Source organism: Oncorhynchus nerka, linkage group LG1 (genome assembly GCF_034236695.1).
Source record: "Oncorhynchus nerka isolate Pitt River linkage group LG1, Oner_Uvic_2.0, whole genome shotgun sequence".
Classification (NCBI taxonomy): Eukaryota; Metazoa; Chordata; class Actinopteri; order Salmoniformes; family Salmonidae; genus Oncorhynchus; species Oncorhynchus nerka.
In genome coordinates this window covers 8,496,728-8,521,469 of record NC_088396.1, presented here as the reverse complement: position 1 = coordinate 8,521,469, position 24,742 = coordinate 8,496,728, and the positions used below count along the sequence as shown (strand labels likewise).

The 24,742-nt window shown below is 42.3% G+C and overlaps 1 protein-coding gene across 1 annotated transcript in view; it reads right to left on the bottom strand.

The window, feature by feature from the left end:
- Positions 1 to 24,742, bottom strand: part of LOC115135159 (inactive dipeptidyl peptidase 10-like) — a 129,190-nt gene that overhangs the window by 21,724 nt on the left and 82,724 nt on the right. The window contains exons 8-10 of the mRNA XM_029669582.2: positions 8,622 to 8,742; positions 2,694 to 2,848; positions 430 to 527 (exon numbers count right to left, since the gene is read on the bottom strand). Coding sequence (XP_029525442.2) covers positions 430 to 527; positions 2,694 to 2,848; positions 8,622 to 8,742 — 374 coding nt within the window. The remainder of the gene's footprint in view (positions 1 to 429; positions 528 to 2,693; positions 2,849 to 8,621; positions 8,743 to 24,742) is intronic.

The following is a 24,742-nucleotide window of genomic DNA, read 5'->3' as shown; positions in this document are numbered from 1 at the left end:
AGAGAACAACCACAGTGGTTATTGTCTGAAACATGGACCATGGCGACATAGTGCTCCCTACGAGAGAGAACAACCACAGTGGTTATTGTCTGAAACATGGACCATGACCACATAGTGCTCCTTACTAGAGAGAACAACCACAGTGGTTATTGTCTGAAACATGGACCATTGCCATATAGTGCTCCCTACGAGAGAGAACAACCACAGTGGTTATTGTCTGAAACATGGACCATGACCACATAGTGCTCCTTACTAGAGAGAACAACCACAGTGGTTATTGTCTGAAACATGGACCATTGCCATATAGTTCTCCCTACGAGAGAGAACGGACAGAAGTTGTTATCATCTGCAACATGTACCATGACCTAGTCCCTCCAAATAGCGAACTTTCCAATATGTGTTTTCATTATTCCAGGCAGTAAATCACACCTTAGTTTGAGGCTGTCTGGTGGTGTGAGCTCCTGTGTGTGTGTCGGCCCGTACAGATTCACCACGTATAACTTCACTGTGGGGTTGGGTTGGCCAGCCTGAAAACAGAATCAGTCCTTTAGATATTGTAGCACCATTAAACATTATGAATCACAGATTAAAAACACCACACGAAGGCAATCACCATATCGACTAAACAAACAATTGCATAATTACATTGTAGTTATGTAGAGCAATATTATACTGTATATGTGCTACCAACATAAAAAACAACAACTTCAAAACATTCTGAAACAATAGATGATGATAATAGTAACACATTAGAATCATTGATCACATGCCCTAACAATGGATAATAGCTATGGCTTTACACAATACAACGCATAATATCAACTCGTTTTATCTAACGGTGATACAAATGTTAATGGTTATGAAAGAAAATGAGATAAACAGCATGACTAAAGTTATCACCTCATTTACACGCAGCCCATGTTTAAACCTGAATAAGAATCACAAAGGTTGGCCTTGAACAATGCATGAAGATATGAACCAAAGCCTGTATAAGCCCCCATAGAGAATGAATAGTCCTCTTATAGGCACTGCTACAGCACAGTATTGTATTGACCTTTTCTAATGCTAATCCTCCCTAATAGAGTACCAATGCTTTTTCTACATTCAGTGTCATATTCACTGTTGGCACTCAACCCTAAATGCCATATGCCAAGCTCTACTGGTTCTCACCCTCGGTATGGATTCTGACGCTTCTAGTTTAACCTTGGGCCAAGAACACATGGCCGGATTGGCCTCACACTGGACCACAGTACTGTGTTGCAAGAGGCTGACAAAAAGCAGGAAGAGGGATCATTTATGTATCCTCAGTTATCTAATTATCAATGTAGAAACTGAGGACACAGGGTTTCTGTCCCAAATGGTACCCTATTCCTTTCATAATACATTACTGGTACCATAGGCCCCTGGTCAAAGTAGTGCATTATGTAGGGAAAAGGGTGTACATTGGGACGCACCCAGGACTGGGGGAACAACAGACATCTGGTGGGGAGTTTCAGTCTTAATTGCTGCAGGAAAGGGACACTGTTTGGATGGATCTTCCTGTACCTTGAAGTTAGACATGCTGTGGGTCTTATTCAATCAGGATGGTGACCATGAGTTCCCAGAGTTAGGTGAAATCGAAGTTTAGAATTATAGTGATACGGTAATGGATTTGCTGTTTTAAACTGTAAATAACTCAAAGAACATTTAAACTACCGATCAAAAGTTTTAGAACACCTACTCATTCAAGGGTTTTTATTCATTTTTACTATTTTCTACACTGTAGAATAATAGTGAGGACATCAACACTATGAAATAACGCATAAGGAATCATGTAGTAACCAAAAAAGTGTTAAAGAAATCAAAATATATTTTACATTTGAGATTCTTCCAAGTAGCTACCCTTTTCCTTGATGACAGCTTTGTACACTCTTGGAATTCTCTCAACCAGCTTCACCTGGAATGCATTTTCAACAGTCTTGAAGGAGTTCAAACATGGCTATTTGAAGTATCTCAAATATAAAATATATTTTTATTTGTTTAACACATTTTTGGTTACTACATGATTCCATGTGTTATTTCATAGTTTTGATGACTTCACTATCATTCAAGTAAAACCCTTGAATGAGTAGGTGTTCTAAAACCTTGGACTGGTAGTGTATCTAATTGTGATTTCTAAAAGCTCAAGAGGAATGTTAATTTGGTTTTGATTGAATGACTAGAGATATATAACATAGACCATCTGTAAATAGCCCACCCAACTACCTCATCCCCATATGGTTTTTCTTTTTTCTCCTTTGCACCCAATTATCTCTATTTGCACATTCATCTTCTGCACATCATCATCTCCATTGTTAATGCTAAATTGCAATTATTTCGCCACTATTCCTATTTATTGCCTTACTTCCCTAATCTTACTACATTTGCACACACTGTATATAGACTTTTCTATTGTGTAACTGACTGGACATTTGTTTATCACATGTGTAATTCTGTGTTGTTTGTGTCACACTGCTTTGCTCTATCTTGGCCAGGTCGCAGTTGTAACTGAGAACTTGTTCTCAACAAGGTGAAAAAAAAATATTTTATTTTATTTTTTATCTTACTGTAATCTCAGAGTACTCAGAGTTATCTTAATTTGTTTCATTCCACCAATCGAAGCTAGATAGGTGGGTGGCAGCAGACAATGTACTTCTACATCATCTCAGGCTTACCTTAGGGTAGGGGTATTGCTTTCCTTTGGGGTATGAAGCGCCAGTGAAGCGTGGAAGGGCCATATTGGGCACCAGAGTGTCATTGAGGACCAGGAAGGCCAACCTCTCTCCATCCGGTGACCACCAGTGTGCTATATGTGACTGGAGAATCTCCTCTGTAAAGAGACACAAGGAATATATAAGAAATATATTGCAGATCTCGAGAAAATTAAATACAGAAAGTATTCATACCCCTTGACTTGTTACAGCCTGAATTCAAAATGGATTCAATATATATTTTTTCTCACCCATCTACACACACAATAATGACAAAGTGAAAACATGTTTTTAGAAATGTTTGCCTGTTGTTTTTAGGTACAGAAATATCTAATTTACATAAGCATTTACACCCCTGAGTCAATACTTTGTAGAAGCACCTTTGGCAGCGATTACAGCTGTGAGTCTTTCTGGGTAAGTATCTAAGAGTTTTCCACTCCTGGATTGTGCAACATTTGCCCATTATTCTTTTCAAAACTGTCAAATTGATTTTTGATCATTGCTAGACAACCATTAACCATTATCAGGTCTTGCTGTAGATGTTTAAGCAGATTTAAGTCAAAACTTTAGCTCAGCCACTCAGAAACATTCACTGTCTTCTTGGTAAGCAACTCCAGTGTAGATTTGGCCTTGCGTTTTAGGTTATTGTCCCGCTGAAAGGTGAATTAATCTCCCATTGTCTGGTGGAAAGCAGACTGAAACAGGTTATCCTCTAGGATTTTGCCTCTGCTTAGGTCTATTATGTTTCTTCTTCATCCTGAAAAACTCCCCAGTCCTTAGCGATTATCAGCATACCCATAGCACCACTATGTTTGAAAATATGAAGAGTGGTACTAATGTGTTGTATTTGCCCCAAACATAATACTTTCTATTCAGGACAAAAACTTAACTTAATTAATTTTGCAGTGTTACTTAAGTGCCTTGTTGCAAACAGGATGCATGCTTTGGAATATTTGTAATCTGTACAGGCTTCCTTCTTTTCATTCTGTCAATTATCAAATCAAATGTTATTTTCCACATGCACTGAATACAACAGGTGAAATGCTTACTACAAGCCCTTCACCAACAATGCAGTTCAAGAAATAAGAGTCAATAAAATATTTACTAAATAAACTAAAGTAAATTATAAAATAAAAAGTAACACAATAAAATAACGGGGCTATATACTATGTACTGGTACCAAGTCAATGTGTGGGAGTACAGGTTAGTCGAGGTAATTTGTACATGAAGGTAGGGGTAAAGTGACTATGCATAGATAATACACAGCGAGTAGCAGCAGTGTAGAAACAAAGGGGGGTCAATGTAAATAGTCCGGGTGGCCATATGATTAATTGTTCAGCAGTTTTATGGCTTGAGGGTAGAAGCTGTTAAGGCGCCTTTTGGACCTAGATTTGGCGCTCCGGTATCGCGTGGTAGCAGAGAGAACAGTCTATGACTTGGGTGACCGGAGACTATGACCATTTTTTGGGCCTTCCTCTGACACCGCCGAGTATATAGGTCCTGGATGGCAGGAAGCTTGGCCCCAGTGATGTACTGGGCCATACGCGCTTCCCTCTGTAGCGCCACTACACTGCCAGGTCTCTGACCTCCTCCCTATAGTCTGTCCCATCGTTGTCAGTGATCAGGCCTACCACTGTTGTGTCATCAGCAAAGTTAATGATGGTGTTGGAGTCGTGCTTGGCCACGCAGTCGTGGGTAAACAGTTAGGACAGGAGGGGACTAAGCACGGACCCCTGAGGGGCCCCTGTGATGAGGATCAGCATGGCAGATGTGTTGTTGCCTACCCTCACCACCTGGGGGTGGCCCATCAGGAAATCCAGAATCCAGTTGAAGAGGGAGGTGTTTAGTTTAGCTTAGTGATGAGCCTTGTAGGCACTATGGTGTTGAACGCTGAGCTGTAGTCAATGAACAGCATTCTCACATAGTAGTAGGTGTTCCTTTTGTCTAGGTGGGAAAGGGCAGTGTGGAGAGATTTAGAATGCATCATCTGTGGATCTGTTGGGGCCGTTTGCGAATTCGATTGGGTCTAAGGTTTCCGGGATGATGGTGTTGATGTGAGCCATGACAAGCCTTTCAAAGCACTTCATGGCTACCGATGTGTGAGCTACGGGGCGGTAGTCAATTAGGCAGGTTAACTTCATTTTCTTGGGCACAGGAACTATGGTGGTCTGCTTGAAACATGTTGGTATTACAGACTCGGTCAGGTAGAGGTTGGAAATGTCAGTGAAGACACTTGCCAGTTGGTCCATGCATGCTCTGAGTACACGTCCTGGTAATCCGTCTGCTCCCCCGGCCTTGTGAATATTAACCCGTTCAAAGGTCTTGCTCACATCGGCTACTGAGCGAGCATAAAAGCCATTTGGCTCGTCTGGTAGGTTAGTATTGTGGATTAACTACAATGTTGTTGATCCATCGTCAGTTTTCTCCTATCACAGCCATTAAACACTAACTGTTTTAAAGATACCATTGGCCTTAAGGTGAAATCCCTGAGCAGTTTCCTTCAACACAATCCAAAGTATAATTAATAACTTGCTCCATAACTTGCTCCAATAACCATGATCAAAGGGCTAGTCGATGTCTGCTTTTTTTTTTACCCATCTACCAATAGTTGCCCTTCTTTTGCGAGCCATTGGAAAACCTCCCTGGTCCCTGCTCGACTGAGGGACCTTACATATATTTGTATGTGTGCAGTACAGTGATGAGGTTACCCATATCAAAGGGGTGAATACTTATTGACTCGAGACATTTCAGCTTTCACTTTTAATGAATTAGTAAACATTTTGAAAAACATAATTCCATTTTTACATTATGGGGTATTGTGTGTAAAAAATCTCAGTTTAATCCATTTTAAATTCAGACTGTAACTCAACAAAATGCAGACAAAGTTGACAAAGTTGAGGGGTGTGAATACTTTCATAAGGCACTGTATTCTCCAACAAAATGGCCATGTAGTATTTAGGGCTCGATTCAATCCGTATCACTGAAGTATTGCGTAAGATCCACGTTATAGAGTAATTTAAAGGCAACGTTCCCTCATCCGCGGAGACTTCATTCACGGTTAACGCTGCATATGGAAGTTTAGTGTGAAACACCTTGAGATAATAGTTGATATAATCATCTTTCCTGAAGTTTCCATCTGTACTGTTCTATGTGAGAAGGCCATATGTCGATAGTGTGCTAAAAAAAATAGAGAGCACTAAAGTATTGCGACAACTCAAGCATGATGTTTCGAGTGCAGTTAACAGTCTGTGGCAACATAATGTCAAACATTTGAGATGTTAATTAGGTCTGATTGGGAGTCATTGAGAGAGAGAGGGAGAGAGAGAGAGAGGGAGAGAGAGAGAGAGAGAGAGAGAGGAGGTATGGCATATGAAGAAACTGGATAAACAGCATGCTCTTTACACAGGGGCATCTTGTGCTGGGGAATAAAAAAATATAAAACATTTGTCACATAACAAAATGCCACAGATGACTCAAGTTTTGAGTGAGGGTGCAATTTGCATGCTGACTGCAGTATTGTCCACCAGAGCTGTTGCCCGGTAATTGAATGATAATTTCTCTACCATAAACCGCATCCAATGTAATTTTAGAGAATTTGGCAGTACGTCCAACCGGCCTCAAAACCGCATATCACATGTATCCATGCCAGCCCAGGACCTCCACATCAGGCTTCTTTATCTGTGGGATTGTCTGAGACCAGACAACTGAACAGCTGATGAAACTGTGGGTTTGCACAACTAAAGCATTTCTGCACAACCTGTCAGAAACCGTCTCAGGGAACCTCATCTGCATGCTCGTCATCCTCACAAGGGTCTTGACCTTTATGCAGTTTGGCGTCGTAACCGACTTCAGTGGGGAAATGCTCACCTTCAATGGTTACTGGCATGCTGGAGAAGTGTGCTCTTCAAGGATGAATCCTGTTCACAACTGTACTGGGCCGATGGCGTTGTGTGGGCGAGTGCTTTGCTTGTGTCAATGTTGTGAACAGAGTGCCTCAGAGTGGTGAAATAACAAAAAGGTCAAATAAAGACCAAGAGAAATAATAAAGTAATGGTAAACTGTACTGTAAATTAATAATCTCATGTTTTGGCTTTCCTTTTGGTGTTTTATACATTGCTGAGTGCACACGCTTAGTTAATATGGCCCTGAATGTCCATATCATGGCAAAAATGCCCACACAGTAAATCATTACAATGATACTACTTCACAAAGGTACAGATGATGGAACAATTAACAAACATTATACACAATTGCACAGTTAAAGTAACTGCTTGCTGAAACGCTTTCTTAATCTGTGTAAAGTTTCATTTCTCCTGAGTAACGTAATGGGCTGTCTTTCTCCTAAACTTAATTAGCTCTTCCCTTTTCAAATCTACTATTTCATCACATTTATATTTAATCATTGTTTTGCATAAACTGGCATTCGGTACTAATTTAGTATTTCATTCATCCACCTACTATGTAGCTGAAGGGAAATGGAAATTTTGTTTTTAAAAAATGCGGTTTGACTCCCCGACTGTGTTTGACTAATTTGATATCATCAGGAAAACACGAGGCATGTTAGAATTGTTGAAAATCACTGAACTGTGTTATTCAGTCACAAATATCTTGAGTTAAACTGAACAAAAATATAAACGCAACATGTAAAGTGCTGGTCCCATGTTGCATGAGCTGAAATAAAAGATCCAAGAAATGTTCCATGCGCACAGTGGTTGAAAAAGTACCCAATTGTAATACTTGTAATACTCCAGTAAAAGTAAAAGTCACCCAGTAAAATGCTGCTTGAGTAAAAGTCTAAAAGTATTTGCTTCTAAATATTCTTAAGTATCAAAAGTAAATGTAATTGCTAAAATATACTTAAGTATCAAAAGTAAAAGTAGAAATCATTTTAAATTCAATTCTATTAAGCAGAGCAGACAGCACCATTTTCTTGTTTTTTAAATGTATGGATAACCAGGGGCACACTCCAACACCCAGACATCATTTACAATAGATGCATTTGTGTTGTCTTGATAAGTGCGTGAATTGGTCAATTTTTCTGTCCTGCTAAGCATTCAACATCTAACGATTACTTTTGGGAGTCAGGTAAAATGTATGGAGTAAAAAACGACATTATTTTCTTTAGGAATGTAGTGAAGTAAAAGTAAAAGTAGTTAAAAATATGAATAGTAAAGTAAAGTATAGATACTTTAAAGTACTATTTAAATAGTTTTGGGGGGTATTTGTACTTAAGTACTTTACACCACTGCATACGCACAACAAGCTTATTTATATCATACATTTGTTTACATCCCTGTTAGCAAGCATTTTTCCTTTGCCAAGATAATCCATCCACCTGACAGGTGTGGCATATCAAGAATCTGATTAAACAGCATGATCATTGCACAAGTGCACCTTGTGCTGGAGACAATATAAGGCCACTCTAAAATGCACAGTTTTTCCCACAACAATATACCACAGATGTCTCAAGTTGAGGGAACATGTAATTGGCATGCTGACCGCAGGAATTTCCACCACAGATGTTGCCAGAAAATGTAATGTTAACTTCTCTACCATAAGCCGCCTCCAACGTCGTTTTTGAGAATTTTGCAGTACATCACAACCACAGAGGATAGTGAAAACATTGATATATTTTGGGGTTAAGTGGGTTAAAATCTTCATAGAAGTCACAGTGGGTACAGAGGGACATGCCAAAATGCTGAATGTTGGCCCTTTAGAAAATATTTTTATTCATATAAAAAAGCTGATAACATTTTTGTGTGGTCTATATTAAAGGGCACTTCATTTAATATAACAGGTATTTAAGATTAAATATTGCTGCACAATGTTTACTTCAAATATCAAAGGGGCGCAAAATGTATTCTATGTATTCTATTCTAACGACCCACCTACCCTCGTACAGCCAGTCAGCGATCCCATTGAAAATGACCCCTTCCTTTCCAGACGATGTCAGTCTGAGGGAGTTGCTCTTCACATCTGATTGGTAGTAAATATTGTTCTCAAATATGTAGATCTGTGGGCACAAGGACACACAATGAGAACAGGAAAGTCATTACTGACCTATCACATTTAACATTTGACCTTGGTATGACCTCTACAGGCCTGCACTGTGAAACTCAATGAAACATCAGTGTTTGACAAAAATTATGTTTTGAACCCAGAGAGAATTAACTTCTATGGTAATGTACAGTATATTCTCACACAAATACAAGGCCTACGGTAAAATCCGTTTCAACACACTCAATTTAGCAGACATATTCAAATTCATGAAAGGGGGAAATAATAACACATTTTCCATTCAGGTCTTATTCCCTGATTGGATACGGTTGAAGTGGCCTGGATTCACCCTTGTCCAGAGAAACAGCAGAAACCTAATGTCCGATTCCATCAACCTAAAGGACCTGTGTTACATAGAGCAGTGTTGAAATTAGCACCCAATTCCTCAGCCTCAGATGACTACTTTTCCCAGAACCATTCAACGTTTCTCAGCCAGCCAGCTGTCTGCATCAGCCAGACTTACATAAAGCACTGTTATGTAGTCACTTGGTCCTGGAGCTGAGCTGACCCCATCTCAAGCTCTGCAGGCCCCGCTGTTATATCAAAGACATTAAGCAAAGGCAACTTGCCTAAATCGCTTCAGTAGTGTGTGTGTGGTATAGGATTCAGCGAAAAGAGCTGCTTTTAACAGCAATGACTTGAACCGTTTGAACAGTTTCCACATCAATGTACCATCTGCTTCACTAAAAGCTGAGACTAGTTGTCCTTAAACCACAGGAGAGGAGAGGAGTGCGTTTGAAACTACGAGGCGTCTGTTAGGAAATTTGGTTATGACAGGTTTGGTTACAAGGAGCTGCAATCGTAACATTTCTATATGGATTACTTTTTGTTTTGGGCTTGAGTTTGTGTTCACAGATCAGCCCAGCAGCAAAATCCTTCACTTCAAGGATGCTGTTGCTGACCTACACAAACCTACTGTGTCAGTTCTGTACACGAACTGAGTGTCAGTATCATTTTTTGGGCCACCAGTAATATAAAACAACTTTGCCAGTAATATAATTTAAATTGTGATGTTGAGTAAGCAAATATACTTTTGATTTCACCTCATTTTAACATTCTGTCACCAAGATCACATGCTCAACTTCATAAAAACATGTTTTCCCATCTCAAGAGGTAAAAAAATAACTACCTCTCTTCAGCTTAATTGAATAATGAAAACATTATAGAGCTCAAGATAATTATTATTATTCAATTGTTATTACTATAGGTTGTACATTGTATGGCTAGCTCCTGCTCAGCCCAGTCCAAGCTATTCACTGCCCTGGCACCCCAATGGTGGAACCAGCTTCCCCCTGAAGTGAGGACAGCAGAGTCCCTGTCCATCCTCCGAAAACATCTGAAACCCTACCTAAAGAGTATCTTAAATAATCCCACAGCACCACCCAAAAAAATTATTTTGTAAACCAACACTCAAACTTGACTTTTTCCCCCCCTTACTAGCTCTGACCTCACTGACAGCTACTTTATTGCGGAAAAATGTACTTACTATGACTGTGATATTAAGCCGAATGCACTAACTGTAAGTCACTCTGGATAAGAGCATCTGACTAAAATGTAAATGTAAATGTTGTGCTTCCAATGAGTGGTATTATATGGCTACACAGTGTACGGCTAGCGGTGCTATACCTAGCATTGTGTATGCAGACATAAGCCTTCTCATGCTCACTTTTCGTTGGCTCACTGTATGTCAATCCCTGAAAGACTGACTTCCACATTAGTGAAAAGGTAATGGAAGATACATTTCTCTTCATCTTTAGCAGGAGGTTCAGAAAAACATTGTCGCTGTAGGACTCGATATCACCCCCGGCCTCCTGTAAGCAACATTTCAATAAGTAAATTCAATATGAATACCATGAAAACACGGAACTACAGTTCTTAACATTTACTCATAACTTCATAATAAATTTGAACCATATCTGACAAATAATCTGTCATGTAATGAACCCTCTGTTTGAAACAATATGGAGGGGGTTCAAAGCTTTATTCATTCACATGAAAAATGTATATACTTTTGTATTTCATACCCAAGATTTGCATAGAAAAAAAGATCTAAAAAGTAGTTGGACCAGTCCACTGTATTATACAACTCTTCAGCTTTCTGTGGATATTAGGGTTACTAGTCTACTCTTCAAGGCCCTCTCTATTTTATTTTAAACGGGCATAGCATATATAGGCTCAAAAGGTGCCAAATAAAGTAACAGGGTTGATGATTTCTTCTTAAATCAGCCATAAATCCCGTGACTGGGGAATGGAAGCTTGTTGTGTGCAACAGGGAGGGGCAAATGAATGCAAGATGAGCAAACATCTATTTGGTAAAACATTTCTAGCCTATCTATCTATGGGTAACAGATTTGACAATTAGATTAGTGTTTCTTTATAAAAATATAGGAATAGTTTCACCAATATTAAAACAAGAGTTCCGTTCACGTAACAGGCTTGACCCTTAAATGAGGGACATGCAAAAATTTGGGAGGTACTTTAGCAAGTCATTATTCATCTGGAAAATCAGATTTATTGGATTCTCCATGTGGTCTACATAAAAGTGCACTTCATTTAATATAACAGGATTGTATAACCCATAAGACTCTAAGCCCTGTCTAAGCCGGGGTAGGGGGTCTCCATATACAGTGCATTTGGAAAGTATTCAGACCCCTTGACTTTTTCCACATTTTGTTACGTTACAGCCACATTCTAAAATTGATTAAATATGTATTTTTTCTTCATCAATCTTTACACACAATACCCCATAATGAAATGTTTGCAAATGTATAAAAAAATAAAAACAGAAATACCTTACTTACATAAATATCCAGACCCTTTGCTATGATACTTGGAATTGAGCTCAGAGGCATCATGTTTCCTTTGCTCATCCTTGAGATGTTTCTACAACTTAATTGCAGTCCACCTGTGCTAAATTCAATCGATTGGACAGTATTTGGAAATGCACACACCTGTAAATAAATTCATAAGGTCCCACAGTTGACAGAGCATTTCAGTGCTAATACCAAGCCATGAGGTTGAAGGAAGTGTCCGTACAGCTCTGAGACAGGATTGTGTCGAGGCACATATCTGGAGAAGGGTTCCAAACACATTTCTGCAGCATTGAAGGTCCCCAAGAACACAGTGGCCTTCATCATTCCACCCGGGCAAACTGAGCAATCGGGGGGAAGAGCCTTGGTCAGGGAGGTGCCAAAGAACTGAATGGTCACTCTGACAAAGCTCCAGAGTTCCTCTGTGGAGATGGGAGAGCCTTCCAGAAGGACAACCATCTCTGCAGCACTCCACCAATCAGGCCTTTATGTTAGAGTGGCCAGACAGAAGCCACTCCTTAAAAGGCACATGAAAACCAGTTTGGAGTTTACCAAAAGGCACTGACAGACTCTCAGACCATGAGAAAACAAAGGCAACCTGCCTAAATGACTACAGACCCGTAGCACTCAAGTCTATATCCATGAAGTGCTTTGAAAGGCTGGTAATGGCTCACATCATCACCATTATCCCAGAAACTCTAGACCCACTCCAATTTGCATACCGCCCAAACAGATCCACAGATGACGCAGATGATCTCTATTGCACTCCACACTGCCCTTTCCCACCTGAACAAAAGGAACACTTATATGAGAATGCTGTTCATTGACTACAGCTCAACGTTCAACACCATAGTAACCTCAAAGCTCATCACTAAGCTAAGGATCCTGGGACTAAACACCTCCCTCTGCAACTGGATCCTGGACTTTCTGACGGGCCGCCCCCAGGTGGTGAGGGTACGTAGCAACACGTCTGCCACACTGATCCTCGACACTGGAGCTCCCCAGGGGTCCCCTCAGTCCCCTCCTGTACTCCCTGTTCACCCACGACTGCATGGCCAGGCACGACTCCAACAACATCATTAAGTTTGCAGACAACACAACAGTGGAAGGCCTGATCACCGACAATGACGAGACAGCCCATAGGGAGGTCAGAGACCTTGCTGGGTGGTGCCAGAATAACAACCTATCCCTCAACGTAACCAAGACTAAGGAGATGATTGTGGACTACAGGAAAAGGAGGACCGAGCACGCCCCCATTCTCATCGACGGTACTGGAGTGGAGCAGGTTGAGAGCTTCAAGTTCCTTGGTGTCCACATCAACAACAAACTAGAACGGTCCAAACACACCAAGACAGTCGTGAAGAGGGCACTTTTTAGGAAACTAAACAGATTTGGCATGGGTCCTGAGATCCTCAAAAGGTTTTACAGCTGCAACATCGAGAGCATCCTGACCGGTTGCATCACTGCCTGCAACGGCAATTGCTCGGCCTCCGACCGCAAGGCACTACAAAGGGTAGCGCGTCCGGCCCAGTACATCACTGGGGCTAAGCTGCCTGCCATCCAGGTACTCTACACCGGGCAGTGTCAGAGTAAGGCCCTACATTTTGTCAAAGACCCCAGCCACCCCAGTCATAGACTGTTCTCTCTAATACTGCATAGTCAAGCAGTACCGGATGTCTAGGACAAAAAGGCTTCTCAACAGTTTTTACCCCCAAGCCATAAGACTCCTGAACAGGTAATCAAATGGCTACCCGGACTATTATCATTTTGTACCTCCCCCAACCCCTCTTTTATGCTGCTGCTACTCTCTGTTTATCATATATGCATAGTCACTTTAACTATACATTCATGTACATACTACCTCAATTGGGCCGACCTACCAGTGCTCCCGCACATTGGCTAATCGCTAATCTGCATTGTGTCCCGCCACCCACCACCCGCCAACCCTTCTTTTACGCTACTGCCTCTCTCTGTTCATCATATATGCATAGTCACTTTAACCATAGTTACATGCACTTACTACCTCAATCAGCCTGACTAGTGTCTGTATAAAGCCTTGCTACTGTTATTTTCAACAGTTTTTTTACTGTTGTTTTATTTCTTTACTTACCTATTGTTCACCTAATACCTTCTGTGTGCTATTGGTTAGAGCCTGTAAGTAAGCATTTCACTGTTGTATTTGGGGCACTTGACAAATAACATTTGATTTGATTTTGACATGGATAGAGCAGGTGTTCCTAATATTTTGAACACTCAGTGTACATTTTACAAACATTTACAGTATATATATATACACATTTTCAATATATGTTGGAATGTATTTAAAATGTATTAAATAAATGTTTTTCAAATACATTATTTTGCCATTGTATTTTTTTCCCGTATGGGCATCGAAGATATGTGTACCAGCAGTATCATCTATTCATACGATACACTTATGTCTAATGATGCAGCGTATGCCACTCGAGAGTCCCGCATGCCTGCACATCTGTCTGCCTCTCACCCCTCATCACCAGTAATGGCCCTCTAATGGAGGTGAGTTTGATTTATGCCCAAATCAACCACACAGAATGTTCCAAATGTAGACAAGAAGCCACTAATATACTTAAGCCTGTTTGATGTTGACAAAAGGCTGTATGTTGGAATCAATCATCTAATTTGGCTGATTTCCATTTGAAAATGAACTGGAGTTTCTCTTTCAAATACTCGTTTCAGAATCTCACATATGGGGACATTCCCTTCAAGGCTGGACCACAGGGAAGATCCAATTACACGTCTGTCATATACAGACAGGAAGCATGGCGAATAATGGAGAACCCCACCCCTTATAAGGTGCTACGATCCCGCCCTCTAGTCAGTATTGTTTTCTACCTCACGGAAATCACAAGCTCTCTCTACAGTGAACATCTTATGGTCCAAGCTCCAACATGCAGGGCTAAGTGAAATAAAATAATGAAAATGGTAATAAAAAAATACATCAATAGAAATAAAATAGCACTATATACAACAACTGTAGCAGTGATTAATAAATAAAATGTCCATTGGAGTGGGGATTGACCATAGGGGGAGCAGCTGGACCATTGAGGGGGTGTGGGGACCAAGTGAAAAAACAAAACAACTCTCACCCCAGTGCAACTGTCGATGCAAGTCACTAGGTACCACTGTAAAGGACATTACGCAGCTTGCTTAGTGATTACTACTTCATCCTAATTTGGCTCCCCGATGCTCAAACCCAGGACTTCTGCCTTGCTAGCACACATAACCACTCTACTTAAGTGTTTTACCAGTCGGCACCACTCGAAAAGCCAGCTATTTGCTGGTGCAAGTGGGGACACATCAGGCTAAGGAGTAAGTTATTCACATCACCATATGCTACATTCAATTCTCAAACTTACTCAACAGCGACCCCAGCATTGAGCTTAATGCAACTGTAGATGAAACATGTCAATATTAATAAATTAAACTATAAAACAAATCAAAAGATGAACTCAAAAGCATGAATTCAATAATTTTGATGAACTTCACAAATAAAACAGGACATATTTTCTTACTCTGTTACACTTAGAGTTAGCTTTATCCGCTAGCTTCTTCTACCTGTACTTTGTAGCATTACTTATGCCCTCGTCTAGCTTACCAGCGCCCTCTCTGGCTAGGCTGCCGATTTTTTTTACCTCTCTGGGAGAGTTTTAGCCTGTAGAGCAACTCTCCGGCTAACGACGTCCCTACCTCATGGTCAGGCTTGATGAGGTCAAATTGTCCTGGGGCATCCCTTTTCCAGCCGACTGGACACTAAGGGCTTTTCTAGCCTGGACATGCAGCGCATGGAGGAGTCTGGGTTTTACAGCCCTGGCTATGGAGCCTACTGTCAGAATTAGGGCAGACCTGGAGGTAAGCAGTCCTAGCCCCCTAGCTAATGAGAGGGGCAGCACACAGCACTGGTGGCTTCCTGCCCTAACTTCTCTCTAGTTTAGCATATCCATCTCTCCCCAACTTGTGGTACTAGAGAGACACTCCTTAGTTTTCCTAACCTATCCCCTGTGCAGCAGCTCATCGTTCCAACCCGCTGACAGCAGTAGGTGTGGAAGTTGCACTTCTCCCCCGAGTGCCCTCCCTATCAAGGCTCTCCTCCGACACCTTTAGGTTCCAGCCGGGACCAGAAGACAATATGATTCAGACAGGAGCAGGATGATAGAACATCAGTTGCCCTCAAGCACCATTCCCGTTCAGTGCTCTCAGCATCTTTCCTCCTTATATTTTTCCATGTTGCATCCAGGCGCCTTGCCAAAAGAGGCGACTCTTTGGCACGCCGCCAGAGGGCACGGTTGCCTCGGCGAATGAGAGTCTCAGCGCCTGAAAGGCACCCCACCAAGATGGTGGAGATCTGTCACGCATGGTGGGTATAGTCGCTTGGGGACAACAGTCTTCAGCCAGCTACCTGCAACGCAATCTCTGCAACTTCGGTTTTAGTGGCCTACGGCGACTCAGCTATTGAGCTAGGGACCATTCAGTACGTTGGAAATGCTACTTCCTCTCTTCCCAAAGGAAGTGCCATTGCACCTCACTGTCCCGTTCTGTTGTACCCTGCATTTGGTTCACAGGAGAGGGGCCAAAGCTGACCAGATATAGCTGTCCTGCTCTAAGAATAGGAAGTCACGAGACCAGTTGTGCCGCTTTTATTCTTCTGGGTTGCACTGTTGGCTGGAAGATTGCTTTCTTCCCCCAGAATGTTAGATGTAGCAGGCACCCCTCCCTTCTGTTTTCAGTAGATATAGCTGTTCATGAGCGTTGTCTCCTATCTCTCACAACCAGCCATTGACACATAACTGGAGATACTCCATCCCCATTCATACACACTGTCTCTCTGATTTGGCCAGTGTAGGAGGGAATTCTTTGACTACAGCCCAACCACTCGGTCTTTAGACAATCCGATGGTCCAGGGCCCCCTTCCAAACACGCACTGCTACAGTTAAGTGTGTTCAAGAGATTCTGAAACAAATCTTTCTGAAACAAATCATTATGTTCTGTTCTAATAGATAACTTCCTGCTATACCGGTTGGCAGTTGTCACACCCTGACCATAGTTTGCTTTGTATGTTTGTATGTTTTGTTTGGTCAGGGTGTGATCTGAGTGGGCATTCTATGTTGGATGTCTAGTTTGTCTGTTTCTGTGTTTGGCATGATATGGTTCTCAATCAGAGGCAGGTGTTAGTCGTTGTCTCTGATTGGGAACCATATTTAGGTAGCCTGTTTTGTCATTGTGGGTTGTGGATGATTGTCTATGTGTAGTGTTTGTGGCAACACGATTGTTCATTAGCTTCACGGTGTTGTTTTGTAGTGTACAGTTGTTCCCATTAAAATGACGAACACTTATCACGCCAAACTCTTGGTCCTCCTCTCTATCTCCAGATGACATCCGTGACAGCAGTCCCCTCCATTGCTCTAGGGAACGGGTGCGTTACTCACGCTTAACCTCCAAGACTATGGTCCCATCTCGGGCCCTGTCGGTCTTGTTGAGATTTATTTTAGCAGCTGTTCAGCCAAAGTTAGGCATCCACTTTCCCCCCCTGTGACAAAGTATGTAGCAATGTAGCAACATTTGAAATGTTGTTTTTATTTGTATTTATTTTTGGTAATTTGTACCCCAATTTCGTGAAGTCCAGTTGGTAGTTACATTCTTGTCCCATCGCTGCAACTCTCATACAGTCTTGGGAGAGGCAAAGGTCGAAAGCCATGGCTCCTCCGAAACACGACCCCGGCAAGCCGCACTGCTTCTTGACACACTGCTCGCTTAACCCGGAAGCCAGCTGCTCCAATGTGTAGAAGGAAACACTGTACAACTGGCGATCGACGTTAGCGTGCATGCACCCGGCCACCACAAGGAGTTGCTTGTGCGCGATGGAACAGACATCCCTGCCGGCCAAACCCTCCCCTAAACCAGACGACTCTGGGCCAATTGTGTGCCACCTCATGGGTCTCCCTGATTCGGCGTCTGCGACACAGACCAGGATCAAACCCAAATCTGTAGTGACGCCTCTAGCACTTCGATGCAGTGCCTTAACCTGCTGCCCCACTCGGGAGGCCCGAATTATTTTTTTACATTGGATAAAAGTAGACACTCCGAGCGAGAAAATAGTATATCACACACTACAGTTGAGGAACAATGGGAAAGTAATTCTGTATTGAAAGTTGATAAACATAACCTCACTTTTGAGAAAATGCTCTTCTTTGCCTACACCCATTCAGCATCGTTCACACCCTTTTACGCTTTAGCCACCCAGCTCTTTAAGGATTCACATGTGAGGTCATGTACTAAACAACCAAAGAATTTCAAGACTAAAGGCTGGTTTATATTACAGGTGTGTTTGTAAATTCAATCTGGAATCTCAGAGTGCTCAGATTACGCTCTGGGCATTCGTAAACTCAAAGCGTTGTCAGATTGTCTGTTCGTAAATCCGAGGATTAGGGTTGATCTGAGCGTTCTGACCTAACAACAGCAGTCAAGCACCCTAAGCTAACTGGCTAATGTTGGCTAGCTTGCTAGCTACTTCCAGACACAAATGAGATAACAGCTCACTCTGACCATTTTACTTGCCCTAGCAGAGCTGGGTAGGCTGTTTTGATGTTATCCAGAGGGTTGGTGACTGCAACTGTGCTGCTGGCAACAATTTAATTGTGCTTTTTTTTGCCAACGTTTTACTGACACTGGCCATATTCAACAGGTGTTGAGCGTTCACAGGTGTTCACAGGTGTTGATTCGTCAGTTATTCACTCAGACGAGTGCGCTGAAATCGTAGTAGATAGCCAGAGAAAATTTACCAGCTATGTCTATTGACAGATGTCGCACTGTCATCATGAACCTTCTATTGAAATGGTTACTTGCATTGTGGAGTCTTCGTTTAGACAGGTAACGTTAGCTAGCTAGCTAGCTAAACAATGAACCATTATCCCAACACATAACGTTTCTACTCTGCATGAATCTGCAGGTAACTAACAAACCAAGTTCAATGTTAGCTAGCTAACTAACATTAGGCTATAACTAGCAATGCAAATGGCTCTGTGATATGAATAATATCACAACACAGATCATGCACGTAACATTAGCTAACGAGTCAGCTAGCTAACATTAGCCAACTAGCTAACAGTACACTTTAACTTGAAATGAAAACAATTTTCTGACTAAATTAGAATTGTGTAATATCTGAAAATGCAGCTAGCTAGACTATCTTACCCATATACATGGATGGACTACCTGGCCTGATGATTCCTTGCTGTCCCCAGTCCACCTGGTCATGCTGCTGCTCCAGTTTCAACTGCCTGCGGCTATGGAACCCTGACCTGTTCACCGGATGTGTTACCTGTCCCAGACCTGCTGTTTTCAACTCTCTAGAGACAGCAGGAGTGGTAGTGATACTCTGAATGATCAGCTATGAAAAGCCAACTGACATTTACTCCTGAGGTGTTGACCTGTTTCACCCTCGACAACCACTGTGATTATTATTATTTGACCCTGCTGGTCATCTATGAACATTTGAACATCTTGGCCATGTTCTGTTATAATCTCCACCCGGCACAGCCAGAAGAGGACGGGCCACTCCGCATAGATTGGTTCGTCTCCAGGTTTCTTCCTAGGTTCTGGCCTGGGGTTTTAGGCTGGGTTTCTGTAAAGCACTTTGTGACATCAGCTGATGTAAAAAGGGCTTTGAAAATACATTTGATTGATTGGACGCTTCTCCCTCTCTGTCACGGATGCCATGTCTGCCTTAGTTTGAAGATGTAATCCGGAAACAGGTGTTTTATACCACAACCTTCTTATGTGTGTTCTCTTTTCAACTCTGTCTGCATATTTGCAATCAAACGGCAGAATTTTCTTGATCTCCTTAGCTATCATACTCTAATTCCACCATGCATTCTACTGATTTCAAAACTTGGACCTCCAGAAAGTGGAGAGCTACACCTTTGCAGCTCTACTACGAGATGTCTTTCAAAAAATCTGTGTTAGGGTCTCCACTTCAGCTCTGTATGGGTTCTGACTGACAGTTGTTCTGAAGTTGAGCACCACGCATGACAAGAAGTTTCACCCATCCCTCTAATTGGGCAATTTTTGCAATTGTTTTTGTTGTCTGAGTGAGGGAAATGCTGTAAATTAGGACTCGATTATCTGTTTGTTTATTTTTCTTACTTAATTTTTTGCAAATCAGCTTTGTTGCAGAGGGGCTCATAAGTAAGCATTTCACGGTAATGACTACACCTGTTGTATTCAGCGCATGTGACAAATAAAATAGGATTTGTTTCGATTTTTAAAAGATGAGATGTTGAGGACTATAATAAATACTACTTTGATATTATGATCACTACCTTTCGATGTAGAGTTAGTTACAAGATGACATGGCATCATACCCTGGCCTGTCCTGAACAGAATGAGCCAGTTTGTTATATTGTGAAGAGAATTTGCCGCAGACCACGCATCTGACTCCAATCTATATTAACCAAAATTATGATCTGTTCTCTGAATTGCATTGTGAAAGTCTAATACGGTAAGATCGTATTTTATAATTTAGCCAGTCATGTTGGTAATAGAACAAGCTTTCAAATTATGTCTACCTGACCCAGATTGTGATTTATAATGGACCGTTTTGGATTGCGTAAACAACTTTAATTGTGTAAAGGCGGGCATGCAGGGCTGTGTTCCACACAAAACAACAAAAAAAGTGCTTGCACTAGTTCCTCAATGGCACAGCTAAGAGAGCTAAAAAAAAGCATATGGCATATAAAGCACTCTTGTTTGAGTCATAGAAATTGAAACTGTGCACACTTTGGAGAGGTGTATGGCCACTTGGAAACACCAGTTAGACCTGCGGCGTGCCGAGGTTATGCATTTCCAAATTTCTTCTGTAAGAAACATTTCAATTTAGCCCTTTCCATATAGACCAATTCCCATCTGTTTAAGGGCTTAAGTTTGGATCCATTTTTGAGTTTTCCCATCTGTTTGGACGGAGTTGGGCAAGACAGAAAAGCTACCACCTGCTCTACGCATATGTCCCTTAGTTTGGGGCCTCTGAGGCATGAGTCTTTCCCCATATGTGTGATACCGAAACAAGTATTTGAAAGAGAACTTAGGGTTACTTGAGTAACCCTGTTACTCTGATATTATGAATGAGGTACTGTATCTCAGCGCGTTTCCCTTCTCGCTATGTGTAAGAAAGAAAACATATGCTTCATAATCAGTACAGGGTGGGATTGCGGTGCCTTATAAGAAGTGGGGTTCCCCACTATCCACCATGCCTCCTGTCTGTCTACAAAAGATGTTGTGTGATTGGAGCTTCCTCGTGTTCCCGTCTCAAAGGGTGTCCCCCCCACATTTTTAATTAAAAAAATAAAAAAATTGTACCTTTATTTTACTAGGCAAGTCAGTTAAGAACAAATTCTTATTTTCAATGACGGCCTAGGAACAGTGGGTTAACTGCCTGTGACACCTCACTCAGAGAACCGGGGTTACACAAGTAAGACAATGCAAGGGTCATTTAGCATTCCAAATCAACCTGCTTATGCTGTTTCCAACGTTTCAGAAAGGCTGGCCTCCCGTTTTAGTTCAGGTGCATTTTGGATGCCACCCTGGATTAGACTAATAGGGTTCTGGGGTCTTGGTTCGAAAAACTGCTTTATTGTATCACATTTTTTGGGGATACCATAATGATGGGGCGGCAGGGTAGCCTAGTGGTTAGAGTGTTGGGCTAGTAATTCGGAAGGTTGTAAGATCAAATCCCCGAGCTGACAAGGTACAAATCTGTCATTCTGCTCCTGAACAGGCAGTTAACCCACTGTTCCTAGGCCGTCATTGAAAATAAGAATTTGTTCTTAACTGGCTTGCCTAGTAAAATAAAGATAAAAAAATATATAATAATAATAATGATCCTGCCTTAGTTTCCCCATGATATCGGACAAATACATGAACCTTCTTGGCACTTTATGGGCGGCAGGTGGCCTAGTGGTTAGAGCGTTCGTTGGGCCAGTAACCGAATGGTTCCTGGATTGAATCCTCAAGCTAACAAGGTAAAAATATGTCATTCTGCCCCAGAACAAGGTAGTAAACCCACTGTTCCCTGGTAGGCTGTCATTGTATATCTGACTTTGATCTTAACTGACTTGCCTAGTTAAATAAAGCTTCAATAAAAACATTTAGATACAGCAGTGTGCCCACTATCCAAATGTATAGTACTAGGTTTGAATCAAACATGACCCAATTTCATAGTATTTGGTGTCAGAAGTGAGATCCTACACGTGAGACCATCAGAACTGTGTCTGAGCAGCCTTATGTAAACGCTTAAAAGAAGCCTTCCAGAGGTGATGGGGCAATGTGGTTAATCCTGCTCCGGAGCTTCACTACAAAGTACTACAAAATGAGCAGATGTTACATAAATAGTCAGGCTTGGAGGAAATGGAAATGGTCTACATTTAAATGGCATACTGAATGTCAAATTAGTATAGGTTATTTCAGGTGTACTTGGCATTTCACTACTGATGGTTATCGTTTATCAAATATCATCTTTCCAATAATCTGACTGAAAGCTGTCAACATGTTTGAATGTCCACTAGAAGTGAATTGCCAAAAAGGGCCAGACATTCACCTTTACAACAGAAAAATACTTAAAAACCAGCACCTCATAAAGGGCCAAAGGAATTCTTTGATGCAAATGTTTTAAAGGCCAGGTAACTTGGTTGACCTTCTAACCCAAGACAAGAGGTTGAGTGGCTATTATCTATACATTCTGGCCTCACATGTAATTCACTCAAACATACATTTCCATGTAAGAAAGATAAATATCAAATCAAATTGTATTGGTCACATAACATGGTAAGCAGATGTTAATGCGAGTGTAGCAAAATTTAAGTGGCATTAATTAAAGTGGCATTGTTTAAAGTGACTAGTGATCCATTTATTAAAGTGTCCAGTGATGGGGTCTCAATGTAGGCAGCAGCCTCTTTAGTTAGAGATTGCTGTTTAGCAGTCTGGTGGCCTTGAGATAGAAGCTTTTTTTCAATCTCTTTTCAAAGTCCCACTGTTGCGCCTTCTTCACCACACTGTCTGTGTGGGTGGACCATTTCAGTTTGTCTGTGATGTGCACGCCCAGGAACATAAAACTTTCCACCTTGTCCGCTGCTGTCCCTTCGGTGTGGATAGGGGGGGTGCTCCCTCTGCTCTTTTCTGAAGTCCACGATCATCTCCTTTGTTTTGGTGTTGTTGAGTGAGAGGTTGTTTTCCTGACACCTGTCTCGTCGTTGTTGGTGATCAAGCCCACTACTGTTGTGTCGTCTGCAAACTTGATGATTGAGTTGGAGGCGTGCATGGCCACGCAGTCGTGGGTGAACAGGGAGTATAGGAGAGGGCTGAGCACACACCCTTGTGGGGCCCCAGCATTGAGGGTCAGCGAAGTGGAGATGTTGGTTGGATGCCCGTCAGAAAGTCCAGGACCCAGTTGCACAGGGCGGGGTTGAGACCCAGGGCCTCTAGCTTGATGATGAGCTTGGAGGGTACTATGATGTTGAATGCTGAGCTGTTGTCAATGAACAGTATTCTTACATAAGTATGATTTTTGTCCAGATGGGGTAGAGCAGTGGGTGGTGGGACGGCATTTGCATCATCTGTGGACTTGTTGGGGCGGTATGCAAGCTGAAGTGGGTCTAGGGTGGCCGTTAAGGTGGCGGTGATGTGATCCTTGACGAGCCTCTCAAAGCACTTCATGATGACAGAAGTGAGTGCTACGAGGCGGTAGTCGTTTAGATCAGTTATCTTTGCCTTCTTGGGTACAGGAACAATGGTAGCCATCTTGAAGCATGTGGGGACAACTGACTGGGATAGGGAGCGATTGAATATGTCTGTAAACACACCAGCCAGCTGGTCTGAGCATGCTCTGAGGACGCGGCTAGTGATGCCGTCTGGGCCAGCAGCCTTGTGAGGGTTAACACGTTTAAATGTTTTACTCACGTCAGCCATGGAGAAGGAGGGGGGGTGCAGTCTTTGTAAGTGAGCAGCAATGGTGGCACTGTATTATCCTCAAAGCGGGCAAAGAAGGTGTTTAGTTTGTCTGGAAGCGTGACGGCTGTGTCCGTGAAGTGGCTGTTTTTGTAGTCCGTGATTTCCTCTAGACCCTGCCACATAAGTTTCGTGCCTGAGCCGTTTAATTAAAACTCCACCTTTTCCCTGTTCCGGCATTTCGCTTGTTTGATTGCCTTGAGGAGGGAATAACTATGCTGTTCATATTCCGCCATATTTCCAGACCTCTTTCCATGGTTAAATGTGGTGGATCGTGCTTTCAGTTTTGCGCATCCATCCACGGTTTCTGGTTAGGGTAGGTTTTACTAGTCACAGTGGGTACAACATCTCCAATACACTTCTTTATAAACGCACTCACCAAGTCAGCGTATAGATCAATGTTGTTCTCTGAGGCTGACCGGAATATATTCCAGTCCGCGTGATCAAAACAATCTTTGAAGCGTGGATTCCGATTGATCAGTCCAGTGTTGAATGGTTCTCGTCACTGGTTAATCCTGTTTGAGTTTCTGCCTATAAGACGGTAAGAGCAAGATGGCGTCGTGATTGGATTTGCCAAAGGAGGGCGGGGGAGGGCTTTGTATGCATCACGGAAGTAAGAGTAACAGTGGTCGGGAGTATTAGCCATGCGTGTCATGCAATCAATATACTGATAGAATTTAGGTAGCCTTGTTCTCAAATTTGCTTTGGTAAAATCCCCAGCTACAATAAATGCAGCCTCCGCAGTCTGGAACCTTCTGAGACGGTCTGCAGTCCAGAGTCTCCAGCGACGGTCGGCGGTCCAGAGCCTCCAGCGATGGTCGGCAGTCCAGAGTCTCCTGTGAGGGTTCCCAGTCCCGAGCCTCCTGTGATGGTCCACGGTCCGGAGTCCCCAACAACGGTCCACGTTCCGGAGTCCCCAGCAATTACCTACTTTCCGGCTACGATCGGCGGAAGGACATATCCGCGAGCGGAGTGGGTACTTCGCCCCGCACCGGAGCAGCCCCCGACAGTAGAGGCCCACCCGGACCCTCCCCTATTGAGTCAGGTTGTGCGGCCGGAGTCCGCACCTTTGGGGGGAGGCACTGTCACGCCCTGACCATAGAGAGCTTTTTATTC